Here is a 20,513-nt window from a genome sequence, read left to right as displayed (position 1 = left end):
TGCCTACCTCTCAGCTTGAAGAAGTCTAGCCATTCTCCTGTGTCCTCTGACATCAACCACAGAACTGCTACTCACTTCATATTTTCTCTATTTCACTCGATTCTGTCATCACATGAAGTGGTTGTGTGGCGAACATCTTCTTAAAAATACTCAGATCAGCTTTCCTGGCAACAAAAACACATTTAAAGCCACTAAATCACCTTTTTTTTTTGTCTGTATTGAGTTACATTGATTGGCTGATTTGATTTTCGCGTTAATGACTACTTGGAACAGGTGCACCTAGTGGCTCGTGGATGTGGATCACAATAATAGTTGCTTGTGGTATCATTATAAGTTCACAGATCTTCCAGTGATTTTAATGATCGCTAGCAACAGAAAGATAAACAACCTCAAACATTGACCTCACCAGCAATACATCTGTCTGATCAGATGAAGAGAAGACAAGCGCACAGATACTTCTATTTCTTACTAGTTCCCAAATTAGCACATTGATGCTAATAGCATTAGTCTTAAAGCAAAGGCTCGACAAGTACCCTTTCAGCTCATGCCTCAGTCCTATGGGTACAATGAGCTGAGTGAGTGGACCTACAGCTCAACGATAGTCACAATAAAAATATCAAGAACAAGGTAGAGTGCAAACGGGTACAGATAAAGGACAAACAGTGTTATTTTCCTAGATGTTGATTTATTTGTTTTCCATTTCATCTCTCTACCTGCTGTGCTTCCAGCCACTTTACATAATCTTTATTTCTATGGTTCAAATAGTCTGCTATGATGGATTTCTCCGGGCTTTTATTTGCCTTTGATGAATAACATACAACGGAGAAGGGAAAAATTTCTTTTCTTTTTCTTTTTTATTTACCTTTTCCTCATTTTTTTGTCCGTTTATTCTAACACTGACCCTTAAATCTAATAGCCTGTTGTGCAGTTACTCAAGCTGCTTTCAGACGTGAACTTTGGTGAACAGTCAGGTCCAAGTGTTGCCTGGGGTTGCCTTTTTTCACAACAGGACTTTTTGTGTGTTCCTGGAATTACTCACCTTCATTTTTGGATATGTTGACACATGCAGCATGCAGGAGGCAGGACATATGATTGCCATTCACTTAATTCCCCAGACAGTTACTCGCTCTATTCACACATGGGCTCAATCAAACATTACATGACTTTGTACTAGGGAACTGTCAGGGTAAAAGCCATTTAACATCCAACTCGGATGGATTTAGACATTTTTTCCTCTCACATACAGCACCACTGGGTAATATCTGGAAAACTTATGTCGCAGTGCATGTGTGAAAATGGCTTCATGGCGTTACGGCCTCGTGCCTGTGTGTGCTGCCTTCAGCACTTTTGGAGCCTGGGATACTCCTGGCAGGCTTAGCGCTGGACCACTGCCTCACATCATCGGGATTTCCTTCGACCCCCCATAATGTTAATTATCTTATCGAGCAGAAAAAATCTCCCTATGATTAATGTAAGATATGTGCTTCACTAAGGGTTGAGGGTGCGGAGCGGAGCGGAGGGAGGGAGGGATGGAGAAGTGGGAGGAAGGATATAATTATTACTGATAAGTATCGATCGGCCATCTCTGCCCCTCTGTTTGCCCTCCTCGCCCTACCTGCCCTTCCCTGCTATTGAGTTACGGGTCTGCAGTGCCTAAGTAATTTGTAATGGGCATTCACTGTGGCAGTGCAGAAATTCTATTTTGTGATGGCTAGCTAATGTGATCAGGACCATTTTAAGCTGTTTTTTTGGTGCTCTGAAATTACATCTGTTCCTCTGAGGGCTCTCTCTCTCTCTTTGTCTCCCTCACTTTCTCTTTCTCCCTCCGTCCCTCTCTGACTGATGTGATTAGATGGGCAAACTGCACCGGCTGTTTGGGCTTCCTTCCTGTATAACACCCACCCACTCACACTCTCCGTCTCTCACACACATACACGAACAGACGCACGCACCAACCTTGATACGGCCGCCTTGTCCCAAATGTTCCATGACCCATCTGCCATCTCCGCCCCTCTTTCCATCTCTGTGTCTCGCTATCTTTCAGCCTATCTCGCTCCCAGTGAGTCACCCTGGTTGGAGAAATTAGCAGACTCAGTCAAACTGCTCATCTCCACCACTCTCCAGCAACGAGAACAGACTGCTATGCCAAGACAAAAGTAAACATTAAAGCACTGAGATTATCTTCTTCTTCTCTGGCAAATGTTGTCAGTCACGTTGTTCAGCTACCATAAATGGCCATGTGCTAAATTAATGTTCGGCATTGTAACATGTGGAAAGAGGCTTTTGTCAAACTCATAAATATCATAATGAAGTTTAGCTTAAAGAATAAGAGAAATTTTCTTCTTTGGAGGCTCAGATATTCAGCAAAGATTTGGAAAATAATTAAAAGTGCAGTTTGTTAGTCAAATGTCACTTGCTGATTGGTGGTCAGGCTCTGCAGGCATCTGTGGGATCCCTTTAGTGTAATTTTTCAATGTGCTGGGGAGTCTCTGTAAAGTGTCCCATAGACCAGCGGTCCCCAACCTTTTTTGCGCCACGGACCGGTTCAATGTCAGACAATATTTCCACAGACCAGCCTTTAAGGTGTCGCGGATAAATACAACAAAATAAAATGATACGACCAAGACAAAAACTGTGGTATTTTGTAAATATAATAACAAATGCAAATTCACTGTGGAATTGTGTAACTTTATTAGCAGCGTCCTCCTGAAATGCGCCAACAACATTGAGAGTAACGTCCTCCCCTCTGCTCCTTAATGCTCTCTGGTCGCTATGGTAACGTGTAAATATTTATTTTAAAATAAGACACACAAATACAACATGGGAAAAGACCCAGGGAAACCGAGTTAACGAAAAAAAAACAGAAAACCATAAATTTCACACCCAAGCCTCAATTCTCATGGCCCCGTACCAAATGACTCATGGAGTGCTACCGGCCCTTGTCCCGGGGGTTGGGGACCGCTGCCATAGACAACTAACTAACATCTCTGCATGCCATTAAATCAAACTCCTGCACACTGTCTTGAATACAGATATGTCTGATGAAGATCTCCTAAGTGAATCTTTGATCCTGCATCCAGCTTCGCCATCCTGAACTGCAACTGATGACATTAGCTCTCGTGCTAGTCCAGAGCTGACTAATGCAGTCTACTAATGAACCCTGAGTTGCTTCCGATGTGTTCATCAGAGTGTGAGAGTCAGATAGAAAGCTCTTGGACACAGAAAAGTGTGCTTGTATGAATGGTTAAATGAGACATCTTGCATAAACCGAGTAGGGTAGAAGTGCTCTGTAAGAACCAGTCCACTTACCAACTTTGGGATAGCATCCTTTTTGGAGAAGCGCGGGGCTAGCTGGCTTGCTAATAGATTAGTTACTTCATCACAATCGACAGGGCAGTAGTAGATTAGTAGTAGTAGTAGAAAAAATGTTCTACTCGGCTCCTTTTTTATTATTATCATTATCAAAATGTATCTGTAGTGAATAAAAATCTACCTTTGAATGCATGCACTGGTTCCATATTTGTGTGTACGCCCTGGAGATATTGTAAATGGTAATGAATCTGTTTATCAGTGGTTCCAAAGCCAGAGGATACTTCTCTGAAGGCAAAGAGAAGGCCCTAATGATGCACAAACATTAAAACGTCCCAGCTTGGTCCCAGTTAGTTAGAACAAACATCCACTTACAGCTCACGCTTCCCTCAGCCTGCATCGAAGCACAGCAGCCCAGCCCAGTGCCAAAGTGCTGTCAGAAAACTGTGCTGTCGTCAAGAAACATATTTATTTCCTTTCTGCCCGCCTGCCCGTCAATCCCCACGGAGCTGTTTAGTGTGAAGGCAGAGATTTGACAGAGTGGAGGCAGAGAGGGAGACTGAGGGCTTTTGCACATTTATGTGTTAGAATCAAAGTGCTTTGTGTGAAATGGGGAGTTGGTGAGTTTGTGTGTTAGAGGCTGTGTGTTCATGTGCCTCTGTACATGCGTATGTGTGTTATAGCTGCGGCAGTGATAGTTGGCAGCAGGTCTGTGTCTTGCTGTGCGGTGGCTCAGGGGTGCGGCTCACACGAGGGGTGGAGGGAGTGATGAGAGGAGGAAGTGGGGGAGGGTGACAGCCGAACGCTCGCCCTTGGGCTCCCCAGACGCCTCACCACTGAGGAGGAGGGTTCAATACTGCGTGTGTGTGTGTGTACATGTGGGTGGGAGGATGTGTGCAAGAGAGACCGAGAAAGTGGGTGCACACACATACACATATGTGTGTCTCTAAACACTCAGATTCTGCTGATCCAGCAGCCTCCACTCAGCTCCCCTTCCTCGCCTCTCTCTTCCTCCTCCTCCCCCACTTCTCTCTCCTCCGCTCCCCTGCTCTTTATGGCAGAGCACGCAGGTCACCTTCTCAGTTGCTGAATTTAATACTCAGCTGGAGAGAGGCAGGAATAAGAGAATAGAGGACTGGCAGAAAAGTGAGCAGTGGAATTTTTCCCTCCTTTTAGAAAGGATTTTTGAGATCATTTCAGAGACGGATTGTAAAGAGCTGCACGCTGCAGAACCTATGAGCATCTACAAATACACATGAAGGGGCACATGCACACACACGTGGTGGCACACCGAGGCTCTAGTGGTTGATTAGCAGTCGGGTCACCTTTCTCCAGCTGTGAGTGTGGTTCTTTTAGATGAAAGTGATAAAATAGGGAACACACTGTAGCTGCGGGCACACGGCAGATAGCAGTGGCCACCGCACAGGGAACACATCACTGGCTGCTCAACACAACACACTTTCTGGGCAACCCGTGTATGTCATTGTCCAGTATTGTATGAAATCCTGAGAAAAAAGTGATTTACTACTAGGTAGTTTTGTTAGTTGAGATGATAAGCTGCAGGTTTTTAGCATATAAAATCTTTGCATCCCACAAGATAAGAGAGAAGTACAACATTTTCTAGCAGCAGCAGCAGCACACGAGGCTTCTCTTATAGTAACAAATAATGATCTGACTAGTCAGGACAGTAACGGCGGTGAAAAGTTCATATTCTTGGAACTCAGTAATAAAAGTGCCTCTTTCTGCCTGCCGCTGCATATGTAAGGAGCTCATTTATGCCATAATGCTGTGATAGTACTCCCGCTGGACCTGCCTGAAGTACAGGCCAGGAGGCATAGCTGTGTACATATCAATGCACAGTTTCTATGAAACCTTGAAAAGCTTTAGTTCTTTTAAATGTTTTTCAGATATGTTTTTTGAAAAAGGCTTATAAAAGTTTTAGTTTTCAGTGGTTTTGACAGCTTTTATTTTTTACTTCAGCATATTTATTTCCTTTATTTCTTTTTTCTGATGTGTTAGTGATGTTTATGATTATGTTACCGTTTTGAAGCGTCTACTCGTACATGTTTCTATCCATTTTGCTCTGCATTTGGCCCTCACTACTCATTAAGGTTAAGTGAGAGAACTTAACCTTAATGTTCTCTCACGCTTGGATTCTGATGATCAGCGTGTGTGTGTGTGTGTGTGTGTGTGTGTGTGTGTGTGTGTGTGTGTGTGTGTGTGTGTGGACTTTGTCTTCACCTGGATGGCAGAATGCCTCCTGTTCAATCTCAGCTCTGTCAAACTCACTTACCTTCCACCACTAACAACAGATGTCTAGCCAGCACATCCTGCACCTTAGGTTGTTGTTTGTGCCCTTAGGTTTTACACACACACACACACACACACACACGCACGCACACACACACACACGCACGCACACGCACAGACCGTCAGTCAACATCAGTAGCTAGCACCTTTATTACTGCAGGCAATAAGTCAGTGTAGGGGTGTGAACTGAGGAAGATTTTGATGGAGTCTAAGACGAGGACAAAACAATCCTCACAAGAAAACAGAGGTGCAAAGAGCTGATGTTCAGCCTTATTTGTTTCAGACTACTGTATAAATGACAGGAACTGAATCATTTAAGTATACAGTTACTGTAAAAGTAAAGTGCACGCTCATCTGTTTTACATATCAAGACACAATAAAAATAATCTGCTCCTTAGCAGGTCTTAAAATGATTAAAATAGAAACTCAGGTAATAACTGCATCATATATACATGCATAAATACACCATTACCTGCACCTATATAGGAATTAAAAGGGTAAGTCAGTTAATACTGGTGCCACTATAGTTTCTTTGATTAGTAGCTAGCATAGAGCTGTCCTTTAGTATTGACACAAACATTATATTCCTCTTAAGTTTTTTTCTTCTGGCAGCTTGTTCACCTACATGGGTGGTTTTATGTGTTACCACTTTCTCTTTAACCTGTAGCTCTGAATGTGATGCAGTCCAAATGTCTGATTTTGTCTGAGTTCTGTTGTGGCATTCTGCCCTCAACTCCATTAGCATTGAGAATGAGTGTTATGTGATGCTTCTGTTTCTCCTTTGCTTGTCTACTACGCTTATTTTCGGCGAGTCAGCTCACAATATGTTACTGCACTGCAGTTGGTTGTAGATCTTGGATGGTTCTTTGGAGAACGGGACATTTATTCTTTTGGCTTCTGCGTCTTATTAGTTCGTTTGCCAGCAATGCGAGCCTTTGTTTAGTCATCTCCAGGGTCTCCATTAAGCACAGCCCATTGTATTTCCTCAATATTCTCTGCCCTATCCTTGATTTTTACATCAGTCTGTGTGGTAGACAGCCAGAAAAAAACTGTGTGAGTCTTGGTTTTGTTAACTTTTAAGTTTGTCTGTAGAGTTGCATTCAGGACACATCCGTGGTATAGTAACAGGGGATGACAGATATATTTTTTTCTGTCTGGGCCTTCAGACAGCACAGTGTCTTTCTCAGTTACGATGGTCTCTGTGTCAGATTAGGTGACTATAGAGTCATAATCTCTGTCATTCTTGCCATCTATTACAAAGTGCATGATGTCATCTGAAGGAGGTGGCAGCACGTGAAAATAGATGATACCAACCAAAATGCTGTGCATGATACTGGCTATGTTCTTCCATTCACCGGTTCCACCCCCCTATGTCTCTGTTTTAGTTTTTCAAGTTTACAATCGTAAACATTTGGCAGAGCATTTATGGCCATATTGGTCAGCCGCACAAATGAATCCAAAGAGGGCAAAAAAAGAAAAGCCATAATTGTACTGTTGTAGGCTCATTCTTTCAATTACTAGTGGTTACTGTTACTGGTTACTTCTAAATCAATATCTCAAATCTAATCAAACACGGATTAATTTAGTCCCTACATATTTTTGATTTGTCTGTGCTATCTATATCGTTAAGCCTAAAATAGTCTATTTTAATTATAACTGTCACTGTGTCAGTTATAAGTGATTATAACGAATGCTTTTGGCTTCTGGTAATGTACATTTAATATTTTTTATGTACAAACAAATAGTAAAGAAAGTTGTTGAAACTACATTTAAGATACATTGAGAAATGTGCATAGGAAGCTGTCTTTGCCAAATTCAAAAAGGGATTAACTGACTTACTGATGTGTGTTGCATTTAACTCTAACCACCCATACGTGTCCTCATTTCACCCTCTTATTGAGTTTTCAGTTTAGTTGCATTTGTAGCCATTATGCTGATGAAAGTTGAAGTACGCTGGATCATTTGCAGTTTGACTGTTTCGAGATCTTCTGTTTAAAATGGGTAGACTGAGTAGCATGCTCCCGTTAAACAGTAAAAAACAAAGTGCATATTGCTGTTTTTGCCAAATAACCTCTGGCTAACATCTCTGGCTGAGGACCAGAACACACAAATACACATCCACACTCACTAACTCACAGTCCTCCTGTTCCTCTCTCTCACTCACTCACTCACACACACACAGAGCTATTATAATACTGTACAATGAGTAGCCTTCTAAAACATCAATAGCTCCCCCTGTGGCAACTGAAGCTGCTGCTGTTTGACTTTGAGCTAAAATGCAGTGCAGCTAAAACTGTAGTGTCACTACTGCTTAACTACACACACACACACACACACACACACACACACACACACACACACACACACACACACACACACACACACACACACACACATATATATGTATTTCACACACACACACATATATATGTATATATATATATATATATATACATATATAAAAATTGGATCAATCTTAATAATGTAAATCTATTTTTATTTTAGGCCTGATATATATATATATATATATATATATATATATATATATATATATATATATATATATATATATATATATATATGTATATATATATATATATGTATATATATATATATATATATATATATATATATATATATATATATATATATATATATATATATATGTATATATATATATATCAGGCCTAAAATAAAAATAGATTTACATTATTAAGATTGATCCAATTTTTGATTTTTAGCTTTAAATTTCAACTTACATATTGTTGTGGTGACTCGGACGCCATGGATTCATTCAGTGCTGATGATTACAGCTTGGCTTTGTCTTTCGCAGAAGAAGATAACCGTACTTTCAAATCTAGCTTTGTTTTTTTGGCTGACTATTATGAGGTTCTTTCCCCACATCTCCACTTATTAATTCAGTATTATTTTAAGACAGACAGCTATTTTGTGAAATGGATAAAAACTGCAGTGTGTTTTACGGCTACCTTCCCATCAGGCCGAATTTATTGGCCTAGCTATTGCTTCATTCTTTGTGATGACCTTTATCTGCCCCTCTTCTCTCACTGGACCCTCTGATTACTTCTGAGTGCTTTTATAATGCGAAGGTATATGCAACCATAATGTGTTAGTAGCTGTTTAAGCCCAAACGAAGGTTATATCAGTACTAGGTGAAACATTAAATGCAAAAATGAATGAAATTACAGCCAATGAAACTGCATACATTTCCTGTGGCGCATCTTCAATGTATAGGAGGTAAATAGATGACTATGTGCAGATGAGCCGTGTGAATGTCTGCGTGTGTCGTTTCATTTGGAATTGGTTTCTGGGACGGTGAGACCGAGATGACCAAATATATATTGCGGTCATTTCCTTTTAAACAAATCATTTGTGTGTGTTAGCATGTCCATTAACCCCGGCTGGAAAAATCATTAATTTTTCCTGAGTGAACACATTAGTCATCAAGTCGCTTTGCCGCTGTCTGTTGGTCCCGCAGCTTCTTGGATACAGGCTCTGAGACAGAGACAGGGCTCTAAATCACTTAACCGGAACGGCGATGCTGCAGCAGACGCAGTCAAAACGAAACATCAGACACGTGAGCCCACACAGATATGCACACAGGGAGAAAACTGCACATAGAGGCATGGGCACAAATGCATATACATCTGTACACACAACGACAGGGCTGCAACGATTCGTCGACATAATCGATGATATTGACTATACAAATTAGTCGATAGTGTCGATGTGTGATACACTATATAATGTAAAGGTGTTTTGGTAATTGCAATACACCACAGGAAGATATGGGGGCAGTATCGCCTACATCATCTGCCACAACAGCAGGGGCATCACAGCCTGGCTAGCTCAGTCGGTAGAGCATGAGATGCTTAATCTCGAAGTTGTGAGTTCAAGCCCCACGTTGGGCACTATTCTCTCACAATTTCAGTGTATTTGTACATTAAAGGGATATTCTCATAGCGAGGGTTGTAAAAACAATTAAAATATAACTGTCAAAGTGACTTTTAAATATCCTTTCTTTTTCCATTTAAAAACTCGTTGACATCAAAAATGTGTTCTTCGTTGGTATGAAGGTAAAGACATTACACATAAAAAACACTAAACATTAGAAATCACACAGTTAAGTTCCTTGCGTGTTTACATTAATGTTTGTACAGTAATGTTTATGTTAGCTTACATGTCAGAAACTGCGCAGCATGATGCTAGCTAAGCGAGCACCATTTCAGTTTTGTTAGCTGAAATGCAAAACATTAAACTGGAGAAGCGACACTGTCTCTTAGTTTTTCCCCTCACACATAAATATCATAGTAAACCTCTTCTACCTAATGTTACAGTTAATCTGTGGGTCGGCCCATATCAATAATTGATTATTTATATAATCAGCTAAACAGTTTAATTGGCATTGAACACTACACCATCTGAGAAACTATTAATTATATATAACCAAATTTGTGATTAGTAACCATCTTTTCTATTTCTTTTTTGTTTTGCTAGTAAAACTAGTACTAGTAGTTTGAAATCTTGTAAAGCAGACTTCAAATGGCTTCAAATGGCTAAAGTCGTGACAGAGAGCATCTTTAGCAGGGTTATCAGCAGCTGGGAACATCATCTCAGAGCACGTCTACTGAAATCATGAAATCATGAATTCATGAACTCAATTATTTGTAAACTTTGGAAACTTGTTATTTTGGATTCAAAAATCCAGTTAAAATCCAGTTATTTTGGATTGTATTTGAATTTATTATTGAACTTATTATTTTTTATTTTTCGTTTAAATACTAGTAGCACTTAAATTTGTATTACTTTGTATTGTCTTTATTTCATTTTTATTCTGATTTTTATTAGGACATTTGATTATTTACAAATTCATACGTTTCCCGGTTAATTATTTTAATTTGCTGTAGGACGAGACAACAGGGTGATATTCACAGACTGGAACAGGTGAGGTAGTGGAGCCTAAAACAGGAGGTTTGCCCACAGGAAGCGGAGATAGCTGTTATTGAAATAATCGTTGACTAATCGACAAAAAATTGGCAGATTATTCGACTACCAAAATAATCTTTCGTTGCAGCCCTAATACTAACACACACACACATAGCTTGTCCTGTTGCCAGGCTTATCAAGACTTTTATTATGCCTCACAATACTGGGTAATTAGGTGTCCTCTGCTCTGCCTGTCTCTCTCACTAACGGTGGAGAAATAGACCTGTCACTGTTTGGGCACTCAAAGATTCAACAAATGCTAAGCAGTAATGGCTTGCTTTGTATCCTGTAATCCATTGCATTGACAGCAGGGACACTTAAAAAGAAGAGACCCCCCCACACACACACTTCTCCTCTTTCTCTCTTTCATTTGACTTCTACCTCTGGCACCTGGCTGAAACTTAAGAATTGCAGTTTCAGAACAGTGCATGATGAGCTTTGTCTTCATTTAGATGTTGGTGAACCACACTGTGATGATATTCAGTATGCCGAGACCACCTATAGCTGCACAACAGATATATGCCTAAGAAAATAAGACTTACTCAACACTTTTTTTGTTTAAGTAGATAAAATTCAGTGCTTTTATCTAAACACCCACTAGCAGTCTTAGGTGGTGTCTACTGTGGGTCACTTTGTGAAAGAGGAGAATAAGGGGAGAGGCTGTGGAGGGCAGAGTGAACTGCATTACAGAGGAGAAAAGATGAGAGGCAACACCAAAGGAGAAATGTGGAAAGACAAGGACATAAAGTGGGAAAATTCTGTGTATGAGATGAGGATAGAGGAGGTTAAACCGAAGAGAGAGTTTGTGGTGTGTGGTTAATTCCTGTTTTACTGATCTGGCAGTTATATGGCAGCTGAGACCCGCATACTGCCAGAACCATGCCTCCAGTCTCCTCCCCTTACCCCCAGTCTTCACTCAATCATTGTCTTGACCTGCCTACTCCAGTTCATGGGCTCTGGGGTAACTGGACTGGAGCCTATCCCAGCATAAGGCGGACCAGTCCTTCACATGGCCACCAAACAAGCTTTCGCACCAAAGCTGTTCTTGTAATGTGATTAAACTGCCTAAATAACTCTTCATGTAATATGTTCTCATTAACATTGGCAGCGGTCAAGGAGAGTGCATCGACATTGGGGGTAAAATGTATGTGACTCAAACAGGAGAGAACGGAGGATTTGCAGTTAAGTAGCTGGGCTGTAAATGGACTGGCTGCCAATTGCATAAGGGAGCTCATTCCACAGGCAGCATACTGCATGATAGCGTAGGGTCATAGTGAGCTGTCATGGACCAATGATCTATTTCTCTACCTGTCAACCCCTCAGAGGGAATGAGACAAGAGAGAGTAGCCTTTCCCTCACCTCTCCCCCTCTCTTTCTGTCTCTCTCTTTTCCTGCATCTGCGAGCTCCACAGTGAATGTTGTGACAAGAGGCAAACTGCTGCCTTTAGCAAAGATGTGGTTGCACAAACAACCAACTCAAATTCAGTGAGACATGTTATTATTTTTAAGGTGTATTGTATTGTATAGTATAAATAAAATTGTATGTGATAGTTGGCAAAAACAAAATCCCAAATCTGCCAGCAGGTCTCCCAAATTAAATGACAAAATATGTCGTTTGTAGCTGTCATCAAGAATGACAAGTATTATTTGTCCTGACCTTCAGCTGAACAGCATCATTTGTCAGTGTCTTCTAAAGCTGTTAATGAGTTCTCTGCATAAATGGCAAAATAACAAAACAAAAATAAATAGAAAGCTAATGTTTTGGGTTAGAGTAAGTTCTTTGTTAGGTTTATCTAAAGTATTTGTTTAGAGCCTCCGAACACTTGAGTTTTTAACATTTCTGCAGAGAGTCTGATATCTCTGTTTTTCCAAATCTACCCATCTTAGGTTGACATAACGATCACAATCCAAGGTCCCCCTACAAGGTTTTTCCTTGACCTTTTCACTCTTTGCACAGCCTTCATCAGCGGATAGTAATTTGATTACATATATATTTTCTGTGTAATTTCACAATGCAACATGTTAAATTGAATGACATCTGGAACCTCAACAATGAACTGTTCAAATAAAAAACCTTTGATTTTAAACATTTCATTTACTCAGGCTTTTTTTTTTATTGTGATATATTGTAGAAATGCAAAATTTTGCCTAATTTTCAGTAAATAATATAATCGATGAAACATGGTGCAGCTTAAAGCATAAAAGGAAGTTGGATGTTTATTTTTGATTTCTTTTAAAACAGTGGAAGCACAAATAAATGCTAATAAATCAAATGAGGCATTAAAGTGAAAGAAGCAATGAGTAAATTAGGTAAACAGGTGTCTGGTCTTTTTCTCCTCAGACAGATCACTACACTATATTTTTACCTCTGCTTGGATGTGTTTGTAGTGTTACTTACCTGTTGTTTTTCTCATGAAAATATTGCATGATGCATGTTCTTCCAAATGAATTGGACAGCACATCCTAATCAATAATCAAATATCCCAAAGAAATAATGTTTCTCACAGATACCAGGTTGAAAAGCAAATCCATTTGGAGTATTGCAGCTGTGCTCAGGATGATTCCGAGAGCCTCATTTATCAGCCTTTTGTAAGCAAAGTAGTGTATTTAATTTGCGTGCATGAGCATTTTTACACATAGAATGTGATTTATCAGTATTATCTTGTGCATTAGAGTGCGCATATATTTAGAAGCACTCCTGAGCAAGTGTATGCAGATGTCTCTCACAGAGAAGAGAATTCCAATGAGATGTACAAAACTCTCAGTCCAATCAGAGGAACTGCTGAAATCGTATCAGTACACAGGTGTTAAAGCCTACAACTGAGAAGTGGCTCAGGCTCAGGCAAATGAATGTCAGTCTAACGTGTCCAAATAGGAGATATTTAAACTTCTCCTTGTTTTGAGCTCTAATGCTCAGTTTCAGTGTTTGTAGCTTGAAATGGAGCTGCTGGTGCACCTACCCCTTTCAGGAAGAGGTCTGTGAGTGACAGAGAAAAGCAGCCAATGGAAGCAGTATGTGGGTCATTCAGTTAACAGCAAGGCACCAGATACAGATCGAGTAGCAATGTTACTTTTAGTCTTCTCTCGGAGCAATCGTCTCACGTTCAGGTATAGCTAAATATACAGGTGACAACAACAACAACAAAAGATTCGCACGAGAACAGCCTTAACTGGAATTCAGCTTTATTTCAGACTGCTGTAAAGGAGCTAACAGAAAGCTAGCTTACATTAGTTTGTACTGAAGCACAAAAATAAACACGAGAACACAGTAGCCCACAGCTGCTTGTCATGTATTGGTGTAAAATTGACCTTAAAGTTTACACAGTTCCCTCAGCGGTATATTTTATACTTATCTTTGGCCTGTTGGTTTGTTTTGCAGCGGCACGTAAAGCGACCAATGCATACACTTCATTATATTACTGCAGCTCAAGTATTACAGCAAGTGTGCTAGACTTCCAAAATAAAAGTTTCTAAGACGTATATTTGGGGCTGTAACTGATGCTGAATGTAAAAATAAAATGACCCTTCAACAGATGTTTCAACAATTGTCTCTTTTAAGAAGCAACTTGGTGGCGAACACATTTATCTACATTTTGTTTGACCTTCAGAATAAAAGCTCACAAATACTGAAGTCACAAGGCTTATAAAAGATTAGGAACTATTCTGCGTGTGCCTTATTGGTTCCTACTATGAGTACTATTGTGTTAATAGGCTGTGTTTACACTTAGTGACTAACAACCAGTGCATACATGTTACTTCACCTTTTAAATAACTTTAACCAAATTATAATTGACCGTCAACATAAAATCCTTGAGAATTTTAAAGCTTTGGTGGCTTCTCACACATCCTGTTAGTTCCTTTTGGCTGCTGACAACACAAACAGCAGCTGGTGCTGTGGCACACTCAAAAAAATTTCTGAAAATGTTTTTGCTCTTTTTATCCTTGTACAATATTTTCATCTGGTTAGAAAAGCAGCTGAAAAACCATAATGAAACAAAATTAGCAAGCACTTTGAGGAGATAATGTTGATCAGCACTGTCAGTTACTGTTCGTGCATGCACAGAAAGTTATGAAGTTGCTACGTTTTTTGTATTAATATTATTCAGTTCTTCTTCTTCTCTCTGTTATTATTATTTATTTATATATTGATTTATTTTCAGTATCTTTTAAATTTTGCGAAAGGCGTAATTGTTCTTTCACAACACTGCTTTGGTCTGTCATACTTGTATTTACACAGTAGCCTACTTGTGTATAAAATATATACAGCACTGCTGTTGCCCCGCTAAGCTTTTTGACCTATCATTAATTGATAATTAGCATTAGCGTTTTATTTTAAAATCCAGTTTTTACAGTTTGTCTGCATGAAACATTTGATTCCTGCTGCTGATTTCAGTGCTGGTACAAATCCTACAGACGGTTGTTCAGAAGCTTCCATCACTTGAGTTTAGTTCCATCAGTGAGAGAGAGAGAGAGAGAGGGGGGGCAGTTCGAATGCGCCAAGGCCTCTGCCTGCTGGATAAATAGGGCTGTTCTGTAGTAGATAATGGCTGAGTCACATATTATATTTATCCGACTCAATAAAGCAGGAGCAGGCAGGCAGATTACTCTGCCCTGAGTCAAGGAGATAATGATATCTGGCTGCTAGCTGGCCCAAAACAGGCTCCAGACAGACCAACAGACAGGGATGCAGGCAGAAAGTGCTGCTAAAGGAGTTGTACATAGATGCTGTTAGCATGAGACTTCTGTGGCCTTCATAAGCCGAGGACTGCTTGTGTCAGCCCTCTGCTGGTCCGTGTCACCTCTCCTCTTACCTCGCACCTGTATGTTGCTTCTTCCACGTTCAAGGATTCAAGCTGCATGTGTGTTGACACTGTACATCTGCTACTCCATATCTACGCAACACATAATTTCTACACAGGCTGCGTAGCCAAAGCATCCTCTGCAGAGTGTGCTGATTAGAATAGCAGCATCTGTTCTGTCAGACGCACAGGGACAGCTGGAAAACATAGCTGAAACGCCTTCTTTGTAAGCACTCCTGTAGCATTTTTTAAGTGCAATAGTTTTTATAGTTTTACTATTTTGTTTTTGATTTATCTATTTGTTTCATTCCAAAAGTTTGATAATTGGATTTGTTACTTTTGTTGTGTGTAGTGATAAAAACCAGAGGCAGTGAGTACCTGGTACTTTTATTTTGAAGTTTTCGACAGAAACAGATGTGCAGATGTGCTGTTTCCCAGCGGTTTTGTGCTACGCTATTGTAGTCTCACAGTAGCTATGACACAAACACTTGAGGATGGTGAACACCATTAAATTAGATCAATAGCCTCTATGTAAGAGGGTGACATATCAGAGGGCACCCCAGAATACCTTTATTATTATGTTTTCGAATAAGAACATAAAAATATTTTTCATAATAATAGAGTTGTCTGAATTGAGGTCAGAAGTTCTGGACCGTAATTAAACCCTGGTGGCGTGGGCATTGTGGCGCTTTTATAATCTTGCTAACATAGTGATAATGAAAACTCTTCTGGTGTTGGCAAAACAGTTGCTTATTCCTCCAGTATACAGCAGACCTTAGATAGATAAATAGATTAAACTGTAAACAAAGTCTTCTTTGCTTAATATTTTTGTCAGTGCTGAGTAATCAGCATTTCTCTTGTGATTACTTCAGTATTTTACTCTGAATAAAAGCTCAACAGAGGAAGCCTAATTTGCAACAAAGCAGCACAAATAGCCTCCGAGGTACAAGCTCTGCGAAGACAGCTCGCTCTGCCACTTGAAGCTCACTTTGTTTCACTTTGTGTCCTGTGCGCCTCTCCTTGCTCATAAAGCTCTACATTTAGCCAACTCTGTCCCAGAGTCCTTTCCAATTTCTACCTCTTTGAACGTGACGAGTGATAAGGATGGATTATCGCGAGAGCCGAGAATTCCTTAGGATAATCCTTCACAGACAAAACACTGGGACATCTCTGCTCTCTTTCTTTCTTTCTGTCTTTTTTTCTTGGTTATAGCAGACCACAGTACTCAAAGTGCTGTGATCTGTTGTAGCATGACTGTTTGACTTTCTAAATTTGTTTTAATCAAGGCTTTATAGAGACATGATTTGAGTATCTTGGGTTCAGAGACACCAGTTTCTCTGCTCTCTCTGAATCCACTTTTACTCTGCGTGATTGCTACAAAAATGTCTGTGAGATTACACGAGCGCTGATTGAGATGTCGAGGCTCTCGAAATGTCTTTGGAGAACAACGCAACAGGACAATTTACTTTGCTTTTAATAAGAGTTATCGCTGACTGTTCCTGCTACTAGTACTATCCCCAAGATGAAACAGCCAAGTTATTAATGAGAACAAAAGAGTTTGCATGAAATTTGCATTAAAACAAACTGTGAACAGTAGTAGTGAGACTAAAAACGTAATTACTAAATGATTTCAAAAGCAATTTAATTCACACATAATTTCTTAGTCCAAATGGTAAATTATGTGATTTGTTTCTGTATAAATGCTAAAACAGATCAATTCGTAGTGTGTAAAGCATTAATATCTACTGTTGAATTTGAACAGTTTTTTTATTTGGAAACTTCTGCGGTGGATTTAGATGTCTGGGCAGAAAAATAGGACACTTGTGTGGTATAATCAAACAACTAATACTTTTGTGTTGCGTAATTGTATTTTATGGGCTGTCTCTGCATTGTTTTGCACTGATTGCTTCATTCTTTTCTACTGGAATATAAATATGAACTGTGTTAAGCTCCATAACAACATTTGCAGAGTGAGATTGCTACTGCTGTGAGATTAGTAAATGAATGTTACTGTAGTAATGAGAAAGCCTCCCCTACATGCCTCTCGCAGTCGGTGATAAACCAAGGTAAGAAAAGGGAGCAGGGAGCAGGAGCACAGCGAAATGGAATAATCTAATGTAATTTTTATGCTTGGCTGTCATGTGTTGCATATAATTGAAGTAAGATAGGAAAATTTGTTGATTTGTGTCTTTGAGTTTATTCTTGTGAAACTTTGGTCTAACTGAAATAGTTGAACTTTTTCTTCTCACACATACAAAGAGCAGTTTTTACGATAGACTTCAGAGGGCAGTTTTCTTTAACTTGGCCAAAGTAGTAAATGAACTGTGGCCAAAACCTACTCTGACCCTTTTCAGATTTTGGTCCATATGTACATGACAGCATCACACAGTTACTGTAGGTTTGTTGGCTGCATTTCTCATTTGGCCACATCCCAAAGGTCCACTGTGAGCTATTGACGCTGGGCAGAATGGTGCTTTCATGTTCTTTGCACCGTATTCTGACCCTTCCATCTAAAAGTCTCAGCAGAAACGCAACACTCAGACTTGGCTACATTTTTCCAATTTTAGTAGGTTTGGCCTCTGCTCCCTGTTCTTATCTAACAGGAATGGCATTTGGTATGGTCTTCTGCTGCTTTAGGCCATCTCCCTTATGGTCCAACATGTTGTTCTTCTGCATACCTTGGTTATGGTTACCAGTAACTAATTACTATTGCCTTCCTATTAATTCATTTTCAATTTAGTTTTATTTATACAGCACCAACAGTCGCCTCAAGACGCTTTATATTCTAAGGCAGACCTTAAAATAATACAGAGAAAAACACAACTCCTATGAGAAAGCACTTCGGCGACAGTGGGAAGGAAAAACTGACTTTTAACAGGAAGAAACCTCTGGCAGAACCAGGCTCAGGGAGGGGCGACAATCTGCTGTGACCAGTTGAGGTGAGAGAAGGAAGCTTGAATACTTGACTTGACAGGACTATTAACCTGAAGCAGTCTTGCCTCCTGTGACCTCTGCTGCTCACTCTATATTTTCTCTTTTCAAACCATTCTCTGTAAACCCTAGAGATGGTTATGAAGGAAAGTCCCAGGAAATCAGCGGTTTCTAAAATGCTCAGATCAGCCCGACTGGTACCAACAATCACGCCAAGTTTAAAGTCACTTAAATCACCTTTTAACCCCATTCTGATGACATCTTGTGTCCAAAGTATTAAAAATGGTTCTCTTTGCTGACGATACAAACATTTTTTGCTCTGGTGATGATCTGCAGAATTTATTGGAGGATATGACTAATGAAATAAGTAAAGTGAAGTTCTGGCTTGATAAAAACAAATTATCATTAAATTTGAATAAATCTAAACTGATGTTATTTGGAAATAGTAGTTTAAATACTAATGCAAAGATTCAAATAAATGGTGTTGATATTGAAAGAGTCAGTGAAAATAAATTTCTGGGGGTAATAATAGATGAAAAACTTAACTGGAGAGCTCACGTAAGATATATTCATTCCAAAGTATCACGAAGCATTGCAGTACTAAACAAGGCAAAACAGTTATTCGACAGAACATCACTTCATATTCTCTACTGTTCACTGGTTTCACCATACTTAAGCTATTGTGCAGAGGTCTGGGGCAATAACTATAAAACCACATTACATTCACTTTTTACTCTTCAAAAGAAAGCAATTCGAATCATCCACAATGCAGGTTATAGGGAACATACAAACTCACTATTTTTGCAGTCTGAAATATTGAAAATTGACGATATAGTGAAATTCCAAACAGCACAAATTCTATTCAAAGCAAAAAATAAAGAACTGCCAGGTAATATTCAGAGTATGTTTTTTTTTGAAAGAAGGAAGTTATAATTTAAGGGGTTTTTGTAACTTCAAAACAATGAAGGTACGTACTACAAGAAAAGGCTTTTGTGTTTCTGTTCAAGGAGTGAAACTATGGAACAAACTGAATATGGAATTAAAGCAATGTCCAAACATAAAACTGTTCAAAAAGAGTTATAAAAATATGATCTTCTCGATCTATAAAGAAAAGGAAAATATTTAAATTAAGTGAATGTCTCTATTTAAAAACAAACAAACAAAAAATTCATGATGTGATATTATAGTATATAGTATATCAGAAATCTGTTCACTATTTTTATTACAAATTATATCAGTAAGGAAGCTGACTAAATATTCACTGATAATTTATGGGACAGGGGTGGGATTAAATAAGTGTATACTTCTTCCCACTCCCTTTCAACATGTAAATTAATCAGAATGTTTTTTTGTATGTAATTTGTATAGTATTTTTTTCTCTCTTATTTCTTTTCTAAATGTACTTGTATATTGTTCACATGTTGAAATAAATTACCAATCAATCAATCATCTTTAAACTCCAGCAGGTCATCTTGACTATGTCTCCACTCATAATGATAATTTTCCCATGTGACTGACTGAAAACAATTTGTCATATGCATACAAATGCTCATTTAAATTTGACTGACAAATGTAAATAAAAAAACCCAATGTGTATACATACAAAACAGTGGGTTAATATATATTCAAAGCAGATTAAGTTTATTCCATTGTTTATGTTAATAATATTTAATCCAAATAGGGGCAAAATGTATAACAGCCCTTTGTGAGTGTATAAATCTCTAATCGCTAATCCTTAAATTTCTGATTACAGGTAAATGAACTTCAGGTGGAAGATGTTTGTTCTTACTCAGAGCATATTACTCTAACACTAACCCTAGTTTATAATAATGTTACTAGATTAAAATATTGTGTTATTTTCTATTTTCTAGAAAATAACACAAAAACAAAAGAAAAGTAATTTGCATAAAATGAATGATTGCAATAACCTAAGTCTCCATGTTGTCAATCAAGTCAACTGCGTCACAGTCATTCCCACTGGCAGTAAACACGGATTAAAACATTCTCTCTGGTCTTAGAGTAGTTTCACCTTTCAGGTCTCCAACAAGCACGGTAAGCACAAACATAGGACACTAGTAATAAGAGTGACACAAAGACAGAAGAGAGAAGACAAAAACTCACATGATAGAGCCTCAAAACTGTGTGAACAAACGTTAACTT

The 20,513-nt window shown here is 39.0% G+C and overlaps 1 protein-coding gene and 1 non-coding gene across 3 annotated transcripts in view; both read left to right on the top strand.

The window, feature by feature from the left end:
- Positions 1–20,513, top strand: part of agbl4 (AGBL carboxypeptidase 4) — a 350,713-nt gene that overhangs the window by 97,052 nt on the left and 233,148 nt on the right. The window contains exon 2 of one of the 2 annotated variants that reach the window (XM_076879895.1): positions 9,116–9,214. The exons of the other annotated variant lie outside the window; for it this stretch is intronic. Coding sequence (XP_076736010.1) covers positions 9,176–9,214 — 39 coding nt within the window. The 5' untranslated portion in view covers positions 9,116–9,175. The remainder of the gene's footprint in view (positions 1–9,115; positions 9,215–20,513) is intronic. 2 annotated transcript variants of the gene reach the window in all.
- Positions 9,476–9,548, top strand: trnak-cuu (transfer RNA lysine (anticodon CUU)). Its single transcript has one exon. It is a non-coding gene; the product is annotated as a tRNA-Lys (tRNA).

Source organism: Maylandia zebra, linkage group LG23 (assembly GCF_041146795.1).
Source record: "Maylandia zebra isolate NMK-2024a linkage group LG23, Mzebra_GT3a, whole genome shotgun sequence".
In the NCBI taxonomy this organism is placed as follows: domain Eukaryota; kingdom Metazoa; phylum Chordata; class Actinopteri; order Cichliformes; family Cichlidae; genus Maylandia; species Maylandia zebra.
Note: the sequence above shows the minus strand (reverse complement) of the source record. Positions and strands in the feature narration are given on the sequence as shown.